The 14677-nt window shown below is 42.7% G+C and overlaps 2 protein-coding genes across 2 annotated transcripts; both read right to left on the minus strand.

Annotated features, from left to right (window-relative positions):
* Nucleotides 1–23: 23 nt before the first annotated feature.
* caiap (CARD- and ANK-containing Inflammasome Adaptor Protein) lies at nt 24–5444 on the minus strand (the record flags this gene model as incomplete). The annotated part of the gene is made up of 5 exons (XM_080430658.1): nt 24–773; nt 2379–2601; nt 3557–3686; nt 4048–5043; nt 5312–5444. 5 exons carry the CDS (start codon nt 5442–5444, stop codon nt 24–26), a joined length of 2232 nt encoding a protein of 743 aa, XP_080286784.1.
* A 5037-nt stretch (nt 5445–10481) lies between these two features.
* On the minus strand, nt 10482–12528 carry jun (Jun proto-oncogene, AP-1 transcription factor subunit). Its single transcript, XM_080431144.1, has one exon. The coding sequence runs from the start codon at nt 12215–12217 to the stop codon at nt 11192–11194; it is 1026 nt and encodes a 341-aa protein (XP_080287270.1). The 5' UTR covers nt 12218–12528; the 3' UTR covers nt 10482–11191.
* Between the last annotated feature and the right edge of the window lie 2149 nt (nt 12529–14677).

Here is a 14677-nt window from a genome sequence, read left to right on the forward strand (position 1 = left end):
CAAAATGTCCATCTTCCCTTCCCCTACTTGATCAGAAACATCTTCCTCTTCAGCAAGGTCGCGATGGCCTCATGCTCCAACGTGTTTTCACCTTCTGCCACCTGCAATGGAGTCTTCCCCACGTTGTTCATGGTCTGCAGATCTGCCCTCTTGCCCTGTCCCGCCTGCCCGGCCTGACCCCAGCCCAACAGTCTCCTGACTGCCTCCTGGTGCCCGCCCCGAGCAGCGCAGTGCAGGGGTGTGTCTTTACTGTTGTCCATAGCGTTGATCTTTGCCCCGGCCTCCAGGAGCAGCTCAACCGCTCCGTGGTGGCCTTTATCAGCTGCAGCATGGAGAGGGGTTTTCCTCCATACGTTCCTCTCGTCCGCTCCCTTGTTTTTCAGTGCTTGAAGAAGCGCTGTGACCACTGCGGCCTGCCCGCTGGCCGCTGCATAATGCAGAGCAGTGGAGCCGTTCATGTCCTTGGCCCCGGCCTTTGCCTTGTGGGACAGCAGTGACGTCACGGCGGTCGCGCTTCCCTCACCAGCGGCGAGGTGCAGGGGGGTTTTCTTCTCCTTGTCACCGGTGTTTGGGTCCGCTCCAGCTGAGATGAGAAGGCTCACCACAGGGGTTTCCTTCTGGGTCGATGCTGCCCAGTGCAGGGCTGTCCTCCCCTGCCTGTCCTTGGCTCCGGGGTCTGCCTTGCCCTGAAGAAGCTGGCTCACTGTCTCTGTGTGACCCTGCTGGCTGGCAATATGAAGAGGAGTCAGGCCATCCTGACTCGCTGCATTTACCTAATGAAATAAAACTAAACTCGTCAAGTATTCACTCATAGTATATATTTAACATATTTTATTTTAAAGCTTTTGTTTACCCCTTTTTCTCCCCAATTTAGTCATTACGCCAATTAATTCCTCCCCACACACATTACTGTGTTGTCACTGCTGTTGTAGCCATACTGACTCACCTGCAGTGGTGGAAAAAGTACTAAAATTCTTTACTTAAAGGTAGGGTAAGTGATATTTTTGGGTTAAAACAAAAAGTATTTTGTTAAAAGGTTAAAGCACTATATTCTGATAGTACTCATTGCTATAGAGTGTTTGTTCAGTAACAGGAGTCTCCCCGTCTCTCCAGCTCTTTAATAAACAGAAAATACATTTTCCGGTAGGTGTCAAAATCTCAGCCAATCAGGAGAAAGTACCCATTTTTAAGCTTCATTTTTATAGTGTTCCAGTTCCAATTTTGCCTGCTCATTTCTTAGTGTTATCACTTCCAATTTCACTTGTTTAATCTATATCCTGATTGAGTTCTCTATCCTGATTGGATAAAATTGGAAATGAAACTGAAACTGGAACGAAAATGCATTTTCTGTTTTATAAAGAGCTGGAGAGACAAGGAGACTCCTTTTACTTAACAAACACTCTATAGCAATGAGTACTATCAGAATATAGAGCTATTTAACACTTATTTTAACCAAAGAAAATCACTTACCCTACCTTTAAGTAAAAGTACCAATACTGCAAAATAGAAATACTCTGTTACAAGTAAAAGTCCAGAATTCAAAATGTACTTGAGAAAAAGTACAAAAGTATTGGCATCAAAATGTACTTAAAGTACCAAAAGTAAAAGTACTAAAATATTTGAAAATAGCAGATCTACAAGCTCACAACGCGTCGCGATGCGACGCGTTGTGAGCTTGATCGGCTATTTTCAAATAGCCTAGGTATAAAATAGGGCTAAAGTGGTTAATGTATGTTTCATAATATCATCATTTATATCTGAAAAGTAATTAGTAACTAAAGTTTTCAAATAATTGTACTGGATTAAAAGTACAATCGTTGCCTCTGAGATGTAGTGGAGTAGAAGTAAAAGTATTGGAAATTGGAAATACTCAAGTAAAGTACAAATACCTCAAACTTTTACTTAAGTACAGTACTTAAGTAAATGTACTTAGTTACTTTCCACCACTGCTCACCTGCCAGTGAGGAGCCCCCACCGGGAGGACGTAGAGACCCCTTCGTCCTACTCCTCCCACCTAACAGGTCCTGCCTCAGCCCGTATAGGATTACGTGCAGTGACAATTATCACCCTCCTCCCCGCCCGGCTTCCCTCCCCCGAACACGGACCAATTGTGTTCATATTATAGACCCTCGACAAAGATGACAAGATGCACCACGGTGGATTCAAACCACCAACGACTTTACCACCACCCCACCCATGCGCTGTAATTAATTTTATGATACCAAACACACATATAACCATGCAAATTGTACTTATGGTAATAAGTACAATTTGCATGGTTATATGTGTCCCTAGGGATCTGCAAAATGGCCATCCAAGAATGATTGCTTCTAAAAAATGGTTACATACTGTATTTATTTAATTAAGTCATTATTTACCTGAGCCCCAGCTTTCAACAGCAGACCAGCTAATGCTGACCTGTTGTGTTGTGCTGCCACGTGCAGAGGGCTATGGCCTTCAGGTCCTGTGATGTTGGGATCTAATCCCTTCTCCAGAAGTGTCTTTACTATGGGCACACTGCCACTCTGGGTAGCCAGGTGTAAAACTGAGGAGAGGTTGGGTAGTGTGGCATCAAGTCTGGCCTGTTTTGCTGCCAGAGCTCTGGAGTAAAATAAAGTAAAACAAAATAGAGTTGTCATTCAGTCAGATACTTCTATTGTTTGCAATCACGTACAAAAACAAATGTTTTTATTTTGTTTTTATTGTCATTAGACAATAAAAAACGTTCTCTCCCAGATTCCTTGCCTATGTTCAGTAGCTTCACTGAGTAGAAATTAACAGAGAGCCAACTTTGTAAGACCTGAGTCGATTCTTAAAAAAAATCTAAATCCTAACAGTTTTTGGAAAAAAAATCTAAACATTTTTTTTTCAAGATTTTTCTAAAATAGCAGATCTACAAGCTCATGGCGCGGCACTCGGTGCCGCGCCATGAGCTTGTATATCTGCTATTTTTGAATAGCCAAAGAAATCTAAAGTGACACAGATGCGTTCCAGGTCTTAATGGGTTAATATATTTTGTGTATAATGTGGTCTTGGACTGAACTGGCTCTTCTTGTGATGTAGTCTCCTGCCGGGGATTTCACACTGCATGGGTCCGGCAGGAGATCATAGATTTTGTTTGAGTGGTTGATCATACCATCAAGAAACAGGTAAAGAATGATTGTATATGATCATGTTTCATAGAAAGGTTAATTCATAGAAAGTTTGATGTTGCACTTTAATGACATACGGTATGAGCATTACATGCTACACACATTCAGTATGTTGCCACGTTACTCCAACGTGGAACAATGGAAGTTGGCTTTCTGTCCATTTCAACGCTGAGGTTGTCTTTTCTGAATAATTAATCCAGAATGTTCACTGGAAACTACTGGATGTAATTTATGTTATAGGGCAGAGATTCTACCAGCGGAACCAGAGTCCTGCTGATTTCCATTCTTGCAGACTAATTTAAACCTAAGGCCCAAAATGAATACAATTAACGGCTCTGTTGAATATAAAACTAGCTGATAATCAGTTAAGAATGGCCTGTCTCACTCAGAGTAACTACATTTACCTGAATGCCTCTGTGTGCCCGAACTCAGCAGACAACAGGAGGGCAGTGTATCCCTGCTTGTCGTACATATTTACATCAGCTCCATTGTCTATCAGGGCAGTCACCACTTCATCTTGGTTCTTTTTCACAGCTGAGAAGAGAGCAGAGCCCAGGGTCTCCGCACTCAGGGCTCCTCTGGCATGCGCTAAGATTTGCAAAATTGTAAATGTAAGTATTCACAGTTTTACACGTTAAAGATTCTCTTTTTCAGTGCTATTGAAATTGTCATTAATGTCTACAGTGATAATAACTATGTACTGATGAATGATTAAAATTACAACACTTTGTGCACAGCCACTACTGGTATATCACAATTATAGTATGAGGTTGAGACTCACCAAGCAGTAAATGCAGTATTGATCCATAATTGAGTTCAATAGCTTTAAGTATGTCTTCATGGCTAACCTTTGCCCCTGCGTTAAGAAGGACAGTCACGGTTTTCTCATTGTTACCAGTGACTGCAAGAAACATGGCTGTCTCCTTGTGGCTATTCCTGACATCAACAGAAGCCCCACTCTGCAGCAGCACCTCCGCCAACCTCCAGTCATCCTCTCTGGCAGCGATGTGGAGGAACGAGTCTTGCATCTGTTTTTGCCTGCTCTCCTCTTTCACAAGGGCTTTGACTGATTCCAGGTGCTTGTTCTTTGCTGCCAGGTGCACAGGTGTCCTAGCCTGTTCATCCTGGAGGTAAATGGGGGCCCCGCTCTCTACAAGGGCCCTGACCGCCTCAGTGTGGCCCTTGCTGGCTGCCCGGTGAAGAGCTGTTCGACCATTGCTATCTATCAGGTCCAGCCTGGCCCCTCTGTGGAGGAGGAGCTCGATGACTGACAGGTGGCTATGCTCGGCAGCTATGTGTAACAGCGTTTCGTTGGTGGAATTAACAATGTTAATGTCACTGTCTTTTAACAGCTCCTTCAGCAGTGACAAGTCGTCTGAGGCAACAATGTCAAAAATGTTTTGTGGCTTGCTCTGTGCTGGTTCATACCACACTGGGACTGTGGTCCTGTCCTTTTTTTGAGTTTTAGAGCTCTTACTCTCTGAATTAGAAGTCTTCTGGGCGACAGCCCGTCTATTAATCTTAACCAATCCCTCCTCATCCCTCTCTAACAAATACCCAATCAGCTGTCTCCTAGGATCTCGGATATGCTCATTCACAACCCCCACATAGGCCTTGATGCGCTGATAAAGGTCCGGCTCTGCTAGCAGCAGGCATGGGTGGAAGAATTTCCGACATGCCCTCTCACCTCTGGCCACCAGGATGTCCAGGACCCTGGAGTTCTGCTCTTTCTGTGTCCCGATGGTCAAAACAATGGATTTTTTGGCAGTTGTGATGACTCCCTCTGTGACAAGAAGATCCAGCAGGTGCTCGGTATGTGAGATGCCATAGACCAGATCCGACTTCTTTGCCTTGATCACATCTATAGCGTAGGGATTAGCAGTGTGTATGGCTTTAGAAGAGATTTGCGTTGATCATTTTAAAATGACATAGGATAAAGAAAGAACTTCTAGTAAGTATAATCATATGCCAACACACTCAGCAAGCCATAGAGATCTCATAAGTTGGACTGTCTGGCATGTGTATGTGTGTATTATATATCTCATTGCTAAGTGAATTATCTCACCTAGGCAACCAGGTAAATAGAGACAGCATTTACTGTGGATAACTCTACCTGTCCTTTGTGTGGCTTTGGCCAGTTGTCATTATGCTGCTAAAACCTGCAATGAAGTTATTGCTTGTTTTCGTAAACAGGGCCTGCTGTGAATCCTCATAAAACTGCTTCATGATGACGATCTGTAGCTTGCTTCTCCTCTTGTTCCTCACTGTGTTTTTCTCATTGTGTAATATCATGGAAGCCTATAGACCAAATCATCATGACATTCACCACAACCAAAACATTTCCGTGTAGATAGTGCTGGCAGCGTTGCATTGGAGAAGTATTATTTATTGTCTTCACCAGACCGAAAGGCATGGCGAGAGAGTATGTTTTACCCCCTGTCCGTCCGTCCGTGTGTGTGTGTGTGTGTGTGTGTGTGTGTCTGTCCGTGTGTCATTCTGTCATTTTGTGTACTGCTAATCTCTGGCACCGTTGGCTTGATCGCAGCGAAACTGTGCACACACACTCCCTGGATGCCAGAGCAGAACCTCTGCTCCAATTTTTTCACATGGGCCTTTTATAGCGCCACCAGGAGGCCGATTTGTGCAAAACACATTTTTGAACAGTACTCCTACAGATTTTGGCCAAAAATCCCCCAAATCGGTACACAGTATCTCTATAGTCATTAAAAGAAACGTCTCATTTCAGATTTTTCATATTCCATCCCTGCTTTATCTCGCTCTCAGCCAAGGGGTCCTTGGCCTGAAAACGTTGAAGACCCCTGCTCTAGAGGCCAAGGAAAAACCTTTGCCCTGCATTTTTCACATTTGCCTTTTATAGCGCCACCAGGAGGCAGACTTATGTAAAACATTTTTTTTGATATTAAGCCTTCAGATTTGATCCAAATTTCACGCAAATCGGTACACATGATCTTTATAGTCATGTGATCAAGACGGATCTGTTTGATTTTTCATATTTCATCCTGATTGGCTAACATGTAATGTTTGCAGGAGTGGCCCGTTTTGAACAAAATGCCGCAAATCATGAACGCAGCGTCCGATTGCGGTGAAACTTTGAATAAACATTTGCACTACGTTGAGGAACAGATGCCACCCTTTAAACATTGGCCTGTTATAGCGCCACCAGCAGGTCAAATTTAGCAAAACACATTTTTAGAACAACATTTCTCAAATCATGCATGCAGTGTCCGATTGCTGTGCACGGCCTAGGAATAAATGGCACCCTTTTCACATTGGCCTATTATAGCGCCACCAGGAGGCCATAATAACCTACCTGACCTGGCGGAGACTTGTGCTCCGAGGAGCACTTTTTCTAGTTAACCTTATTTCTGGAAGAACAGAACACTTATGATATTGTTTATTATTGACTATTAGACATATATTATGTTGTTCTAAATGTCCACAGGTTGACAAACAGACATGCCTAATGTTCTGGACACTTATATTGTGTAAATGTCCATAGACATTCTACCCAAAAATAACGCTTACAAGTTTGTTTACAAATATTCTGATATAGTCTATATAGGGGACTATATTAAAACTAGATATTCAGGCCGCTACACAGCCTTCAAATCTAGTCCTATATTGTGCTGATCCGAGCAACGGTCACAGAGTTATGACCATTTGAAGTGTTCAACTGTAACACTGCTGTAACACTGCTGTACGTGCCCCAAATGTGTGCAATTTATTTTTTTCATGCCATACCCCTGAACATAGTGTGTATGGTGTGAATTGGAGCATCAGTGCACCCTTGGGCTATTGTCATGGCAGACCCCTGGACAGACACCTGAACAGCACACACACACACACACACACACACACACACACACACACACACACACACACACACACACACACACACACACACACACACACACACACACACACACACACACACACACACACACACACACTTTAATTCTTTATTTGAATCCACAAATTACAATTAATTTACAGGGAAACAAATATAACGGGGTTGATAGTTCATGGTCCCCTAAGGATACACATATGGCACCTTCTCCTCCACACAGACAAACTGCCTCTAACAGCTGAAACAGAGCAATATTTAGCAAGTTGTTTGGCTTTGCTTTTTGTCATGCCAGCGATTGCTAGGCCACTCGTGGTCAGCTATATACATGGCCCAGGCTTCCAAATATGAATACAGAGAATCTGCATCTGTACCCAAGGTTACACACACACACGGACGCACGCACGCACGCACGCACGCACGCACGCACGCACGCACGCACGCACGCACGCACGCACGCACGCACGCACGCACGCACGCACAATTATATAGGCTAATTTGCTCCTCACTTCTTTACAACTGGTGAATGTCATTTTGCTTTTATGACCCCTTATCACAATTAATATTACTACAACTAGTCAATCATTTGGTCCCCACTCCTTTACTATGGGCAAATGTTTTTGCTTTTATGATCCCTTTCTTATCACTATTGATATTATTACTACAATTTAGTAGTAATAATATAAAAATAAGATTACTATCTTATTTTATAAGATTAAGTGCACTTTTGAGGCAAATATTGTACTTTTTACTCCACTACAATTATTTGAAAACTTAAGTTACTATTTACTTTGTAGATTTGGATTATTATTATCACAAAACATACATTAACCATTTCAGCCATAATTTTCGGCCGTTTGAAAATAGCCGATCTACAAGCTCACAACATGTTGCAATGCAATGCATTGTGAGCTTGTCTCTATTTTCAAATATTTTTTTATTTTAATGAGTACTTTTACTTTTGTACTTTAAGTATATTTTGATACCAATACTTTTGTACTTTTACTCAAGTAAATTTTGCATTCCGGACTTTTACTTGTAACAGACTGTTTCTACACTGCAGTATACTTTTACTTAGTAAAAAACATGAGTACTTCTTCCACCTCTGTCTAATCCACATGGTACACTGCTTGCTGCCCAGCAGCTTTGGAGCAACTCATTTCCCGTAAACCACGCCTCTGCCATGGTGACGTAGATAGATCTTCCGACTAGAGGGTGTCCTTATATGGTCAGGAGATACCACTTCCGGAATGATGTCATGTTCGCACATATTTGTGCAAAACAGCCCAATTAAAGCAGATTTTCTTGATGATAACATAACAGTGAATTACAATACAATACCAGCTGAGCCACACTTATTAGAGATGACCCAGAATAATACAATAGTAGTAGTAGTAAATCTTTATTTCGGTCCATTTAAAAAACAAACAAAAAAATACAAACATACATTAGAGTCCACTTATACAAGTAGCACCGAAAAGGTGTAGGCTGAAGCCGAGGCTTATTTTGCCTACCCTTTTTTAAACGTCTTTGGTTAGAAAATAAACACTGGAGTTGAAATAGGCATTCATGTACTAATGTTGAACATCATCATTTGCATGCTTCAAAAATAATATTATAAGGCCCAAATAAGAATTCGGACCCACTGACCGTTACTTTTTATAAATAATCTTTCCCCTGTCATTTAAGTACATTTAAGTAATTTAACCGATTGAACTGAAAATAAGCAAAATTGCTGTTGTATTATTATAAATGTTTCTCAACGTAAATGTTAAATCTGTTGTTTCATGGCTGTTGATCTGCTATTTGTTGCCATTATCTAGGAGGCCCTATATTAGTGATTAAGAGTGTTGCATTCAAGTATTTTATATAGATTTTTGTCATTGTTTGATCTTCAGTGACCTTCATGACTAAATAAACATTTCCATAATTATGTAAAAAATAATGTCAATATATTGTTTCAAATATATGTACACATACACTGCGTGAATCCATCCACTCATGCACAATAATATCTTGACATCTATTAATCTACAGTTCGAGCACAATACATTATTTGAATAAGCTGTTGTATTAATTTGTGATAGGTCGTAATGTTCTATTATGATTTTTACACAGGTTATCTATATTCATTATATTAATGTAATGTAAATGACATTAGGATAAAGATCCCAGACAGCGATGGTGACTGCAAGGCAACTGTTAGGCAATGTCGCCCTCTTGTGGATAGCAGTAGTAAAGCTGGAACATTTAGAGAGCCTGTAATATTGTCTACTCTACCATATTGTTATCTATTCTAGACTGTACCAACACGGTCTGCTATTATTGATGTTCTTTGTGTATTTGATTGTAAACAGTGGTGATAAGTAACTAAGTACATTTACCTAAGTACTATAATTTTTTGGGTACTTTTACTTTGCCTACTTTATACTTCTACTCCACTAGTACATCTCAGAGGCAAGTGTTGTACTTTTTGCTCCACTTATTTGACATCTTTAGTTACTAGATACTTTGGAGATTCAGATTATTATTACAAAACACACATTTAACCGATTAAGCCCCATTTTATACTTCAGCTATTCAATAATATCTGATCTACAAGCTCACAACGCCTCAACACGTTTTGTTTTTACTTTGGCACTGTAAGTTTATATTGATGCCAAGTACTGGCATCAATATTATGAAGTCAATACTTTTGTACTTTTACTCTTCATATTTTGAATGGTGTACTTCTTCCACCACTGATTAAGGAATAATTAGGGTTGTGTTTCCATTTTCAATTTAGCAAAATATGTGAGACTGATAATGTTGTGTAGTTATGTTATGACAATGTTATATCTGGGAAAATATAGTTCAAATTGTCCCGTGCCCATATATCACTATAGCTAACCACATAACTACTGGTTTATTTAAATAATGTAACCACGTGTTAACGATATAGTCATGTTTTATCATCAATAATATTTGTTTTAACATGCCATTACTTCTGAGTGCTGGGGTCCTCATTATTTATGATAGGAGAACAGAATGCTACAGATGAACATGATAGCCTGAGTATTATCAAGTAGCCTACATGTACATGCATGCAATCTTCTCTCTGCTTACATTTTTGTCAATTTGTTTTATACCATGTACTTGGTACAAAACCAGCAAGTAAGAATGGGAATTTCTGGAAGGCTTTTTGCTTTGATATGATTGATCAGTTTAAAGATGAAGCTGACTCACAGAGTGCCAAACAACTCTGCTCACACTTTGCAATAGTGTTCTGCAGCTGGGTCAGGCAGACTGAAACACAATCACTTAAACAGGATCAATACTCTGCACTAATGGAATTTACCTTGAGGTACTGGGAGCTAGTTGCTCTTGTAACATGTTGCAACATGTTTTATTGTGTGAAGCTCCCATAACACACCCACTGCCACCACCCCCTCCCCCTGTCAAAGAACACAGAGCCACTGTTTCAATTTACATAGTTTATTACATTTCTTAAATATTGATCAGTTTCTGAAGCGCTCAGAAAACAAACATAAAAAATTATACAGTATTCTTATTACAAATGGTAAACATAAGTACTCCAAGTTGATCTTATATACATATAGCAATGAGTGAAACCCCATCAAACAACCTTAGAAAGAAACAAGTAAATCTTGAAGCTTTTCTAACTTAACAGTTTCTTACACATAAGAAAAAGTACTGTAACTCAGAAAGTCAGGCAGCTTTTTTGTTATTATAACTTTTCAGCCAGCAAGTCCAATATTTGGCGCCATGTGGATACAGCAAGAAAAGTCTCTATTGCATGTTCTTTAATCCTCTCTCTAATACTGAACGTCTCCTGTTGATGGTCATGATCAGGTCCATGCAGAGTTTGGTAGGCTAAGTCAACAAAAGTCCTGTCCTGTTCTGTAAAAAAAATTAAACATCACGAAACAAAACAGAAAGATGTCCTGCTTGTTGCCATAAGTCCCCCCTCCGGTCCACCGCTACACTGTCACTGTCACTGTCCAGAGCCCCCCATCGTGGAGTGGCGCTCCTTAGGGGGCACTGTGAGTAAAGTGCCAGCCCCGGTCCTGATGCCAGTCTCGTGTCATATCGTCCCAGAAGATCCAGTGAGAGATACGGCCGTTCACTTTCAAAACGAACTGTCTATGTCGTTCATCGCAGTCTTGTAACCTTCTCAGAAGGTCTGGAGTTGCTGCGTCAGCATCAGTTGGCAGCCGCTGTTGACGTGGTTCATCACCTTCTGCTTGAGCTGGGCCACCTGCTCCCGCAGCATGTTGGCGGTGGAGGCGAGCTCAGAGTTCTGCGACTTGAGGTTCTTCACCTTGTCCTCCAGCCTGGAGATCCTCTCCAGCTTCCTCTTGCGGCACTTGGACGCCGCGACGCGGTTCCTCATGCGCTTCCTCTCGGCCTTGATGCGCTCCTGGCTCTCCATGTTGATGGGCGAGAGAGGAGGGGTCTCCCCGGGCATCTCCGGCACGGTCTGGGGCTCTTCTTTGAGCGCCGCGAGGCGCGGGATGAGCGCGGAGGAGTGCTGCCCGTACATGGGGAGCTGCGGCGGGGCCACCGGGAAGGACATGGCAGGGGCCGATGCTGTGTAATTCGGCGCCGAGACGGTGCTGATCGCCGGGTTGAAAGTGTTCAAGTCCTCGTACACCGGCGAGTCAGACCGCATGGTGACATTGTTGTTATACACTGTGGCACCGGATGAAACAGGTGCCAGGGCCGCGTTGTTGCCACTGCTCTGGGGAGCCGAGAGGACGCTGATCACGCCGGCGGCGGTGGCGGCGGTGATGGGCGGCATGCCGGGCAAGTGCTGGTGATGGAGCTCCGCCAGCGCCCGCACGAAGCCCTCCGCGAAGCCCTCCTGCTCGTCGGTGACGTTCTTCGGGCAGATGAACTGCGTCGGGGTCGGCGTGGTGGTGATCAGGCCGTTGCTCGACTGGATGATGAGCCGCTCCAGCTCCGGGGACGCCAGCTTGAGCAGCTGCACGTCCGGGGACGTGAGGATCATGTCGCTGGCGAGCTTCGCCGCCCGCAGATGCGGCTTGAGGGTGAGACCCATCGGGTCGCTGCTGAGGTTCAGTGTCATGGTGTGTTTCAGCGCTTTGTTGGGGTGGTTGTATCCGTACACCGCGCTGTCATGCTGGGAGAAAGCGTTGAGCGAGTCGTCGTAGAATGTAGTTTCCATCTTGGTAGACATAGAAGAGTACCGTATAACCGAAACAACAAAAAAAGAAAGTCTCTTTCAAAACAACTTTTTTTTAGTCCTTCTTTTCTCTTCCCTGTCGGTCTTTTCGTTTCAGCTGCCGGGGGGAAAATCACTGAGGCTCCTGTAAAAACTTCCGTCCCGCCGAATACTTTATATTATTCAGTGAGAACTGAGAAACTGTTCAGAAAGTTTATTTTTGTTTTAAAATAAACAATTCCAGACTTCTATTCAAGTCACGGAATGAGAGGAGCTCCAAGTTGCTCTGTAATAAGTGAGTGTCTTGCCACCACTCTCTCTGTGTGTTGTATTATACTCTGTCCCGCACAGCGTGGAAGACAAACCTTATCTGCTACCGCCGCCTCTCTAAAAATAGCCATGATGTCATGCCTGGGCTCTCCCATTGGCTGGAGGCGGTCCGCGGGGCGTGGCCTGAAGAAATCTTCAGATAAGGTGCCGTCCGTTGCCTAGACGACCACCCAGAAGATTCTACAACAGTGTTGCCAGATTCTGCGAGAGAAACAAGCAACCAGCTCTAGGAAAACAAGCCAAAAGAAGCAACTATCAGGCCACATGAGCACTTTAAAGCTCACATCACAAGCTCACAACGTGTCGCATCGCGACGCGTTGTGAGCTTGTAGATCTGCTATTTTAAAAAACTCAAACTCATAAAATGTGGAATGTTTGCAATATTTTTTTACATTTCTAACAACACAAATGCTCCCTGGCACAAAACATTTATGAAAATATTTTAGAACCACTGGTTTAAGAACATTGGAAGCAAGCCTAAATAAGCAACTACACTTTCAAACAAGCCCCAAAAACCGCAACCAGAAACTACCAATTTTTGTGTTGAAACGTTAAAGAAAAACAAGCCCAAAGTCGCTTATAATTAGTGGACATGGCAACGCTGTTCCTCAAGCTTCGTTTACGCTTCGGCCGTACGGCGGTGTGCGGCGCGCCGACACGACCGCCGATCTGCAAGCCCACAGCGCCCCTCGTCAGTGACGAGCTGTGGGCTTGCAGATCGGTGGTCGTGTCCGTCGTCGTACGATGAAGCATAACCGAGGCATTGCTCTCGCGGTGGATTGTGGGATGAGGTAATGCTGTAAGGAGACGGGGCGCAGTGCATTGTGGGATGACGTATTGTTTTTGAATATCTGGTTACCCGCTTTACTGTCAGCGGCGGGATAGCCCGTAGCCCCTGCATGATGTTGTCAGCGTTGCCATGCTTTGCGAGAGAAACAAGCAACCATGAAAACAAGCCCAAAAGAAGTGACTAGTCACTAGGCTACATGAGCCCTATGAAAATAGCAGATCTACAAGCTTGTAGATCTTGTAGAGCTTGCCTTGTAGATCTGCTAATTAAAAGAAAAAAAAACTTGAAGAAGATGTGAAAATGTGGAATATTTTCGAAACATTTTAACAACACAAATCTTGTAACTTGTATGGGAGGGGGCTGCGGACAAATTTGGGGGTCCTTGACATGAAAATGTTTGAGAACCACAGGTTTAAACAACATTTAGGAAACAAGCCCAAAATAAGCAACTACACTTTAGAAACAAGCCCCAAAAAACCGCAACCCGCAACTACCAATATTTACAAGCAACTTTACAGAAAAACAAGCCCAAAGTCGCTTATAATAAGCGGACATGGCAACGCTGGTTGTTGTTATGGGGACAACACAGGGGCTTCTCTTTCTTTCTCGCAAGTCGTTCTATATAATGGCCCACATTATTTACATATTATTGTCCTGACATTTATGTAAAAAGAATTCCCCACATACTAACCACTAAGAAAACTTTTTATTTTCTATCGGTATATATTGTCTTGATATTTGAACCCCTGAAGGGCATTATTAATACCACAAGCTATATTCTTTTTTCTCCCTTTTTTCAATAATACCATATTATTGAAAAAGGGGGAAAAAAAACAATATAGCTTGTGATCGATTTAGCAGTGGTTCTCAAAGTGAAGTGGGGTCCGGGGACCCCCAGGGATCCATGAGGGGCTACCAGCTGGGTCCCCAGCACAATTTGTGAATATAGCTATCATATCACAATCATTTTAACCACTTTAACCATATTTTATACTTTGGCTATTTAAAAATAGCCGATATACAAGCTCATAGTAGATCTTTGAATATATATATTTTCAAAGCGATTTCTTTTTACTCAAATCTTTGCTTCTGGAGGTCCCTGGTCCCAAAATATTTTTGAGATGATGGGGGTCCGCAGTCAAATAGGCTACATATTATTTTGGGGGTCCTTTGACATGGAAGAAAAAGGGAGAAGGGAGAGGGAGTCCCACACACTGTCTCCACTTATAAAGAAGTTTATTTAGGATGCAACGTTTCGGCCGCTTGGACCTTCATCAGGCAGGGGCCCTTGACATGAAAAAGTTTGAGAATCACTGATGTATAGAACTACATAATCATATCATACATACATGTAG

The sequence above is a fragment of the Gymnoscopelus braueri genome (genome assembly GCF_963280865.1).
Source record: "Gymnoscopelus braueri genome assembly, chromosome: 6".
Lineage (NCBI taxonomy): Eukaryota > Metazoa > Chordata > Actinopteri > Myctophiformes > Myctophidae > Gymnoscopelus > Gymnoscopelus braueri.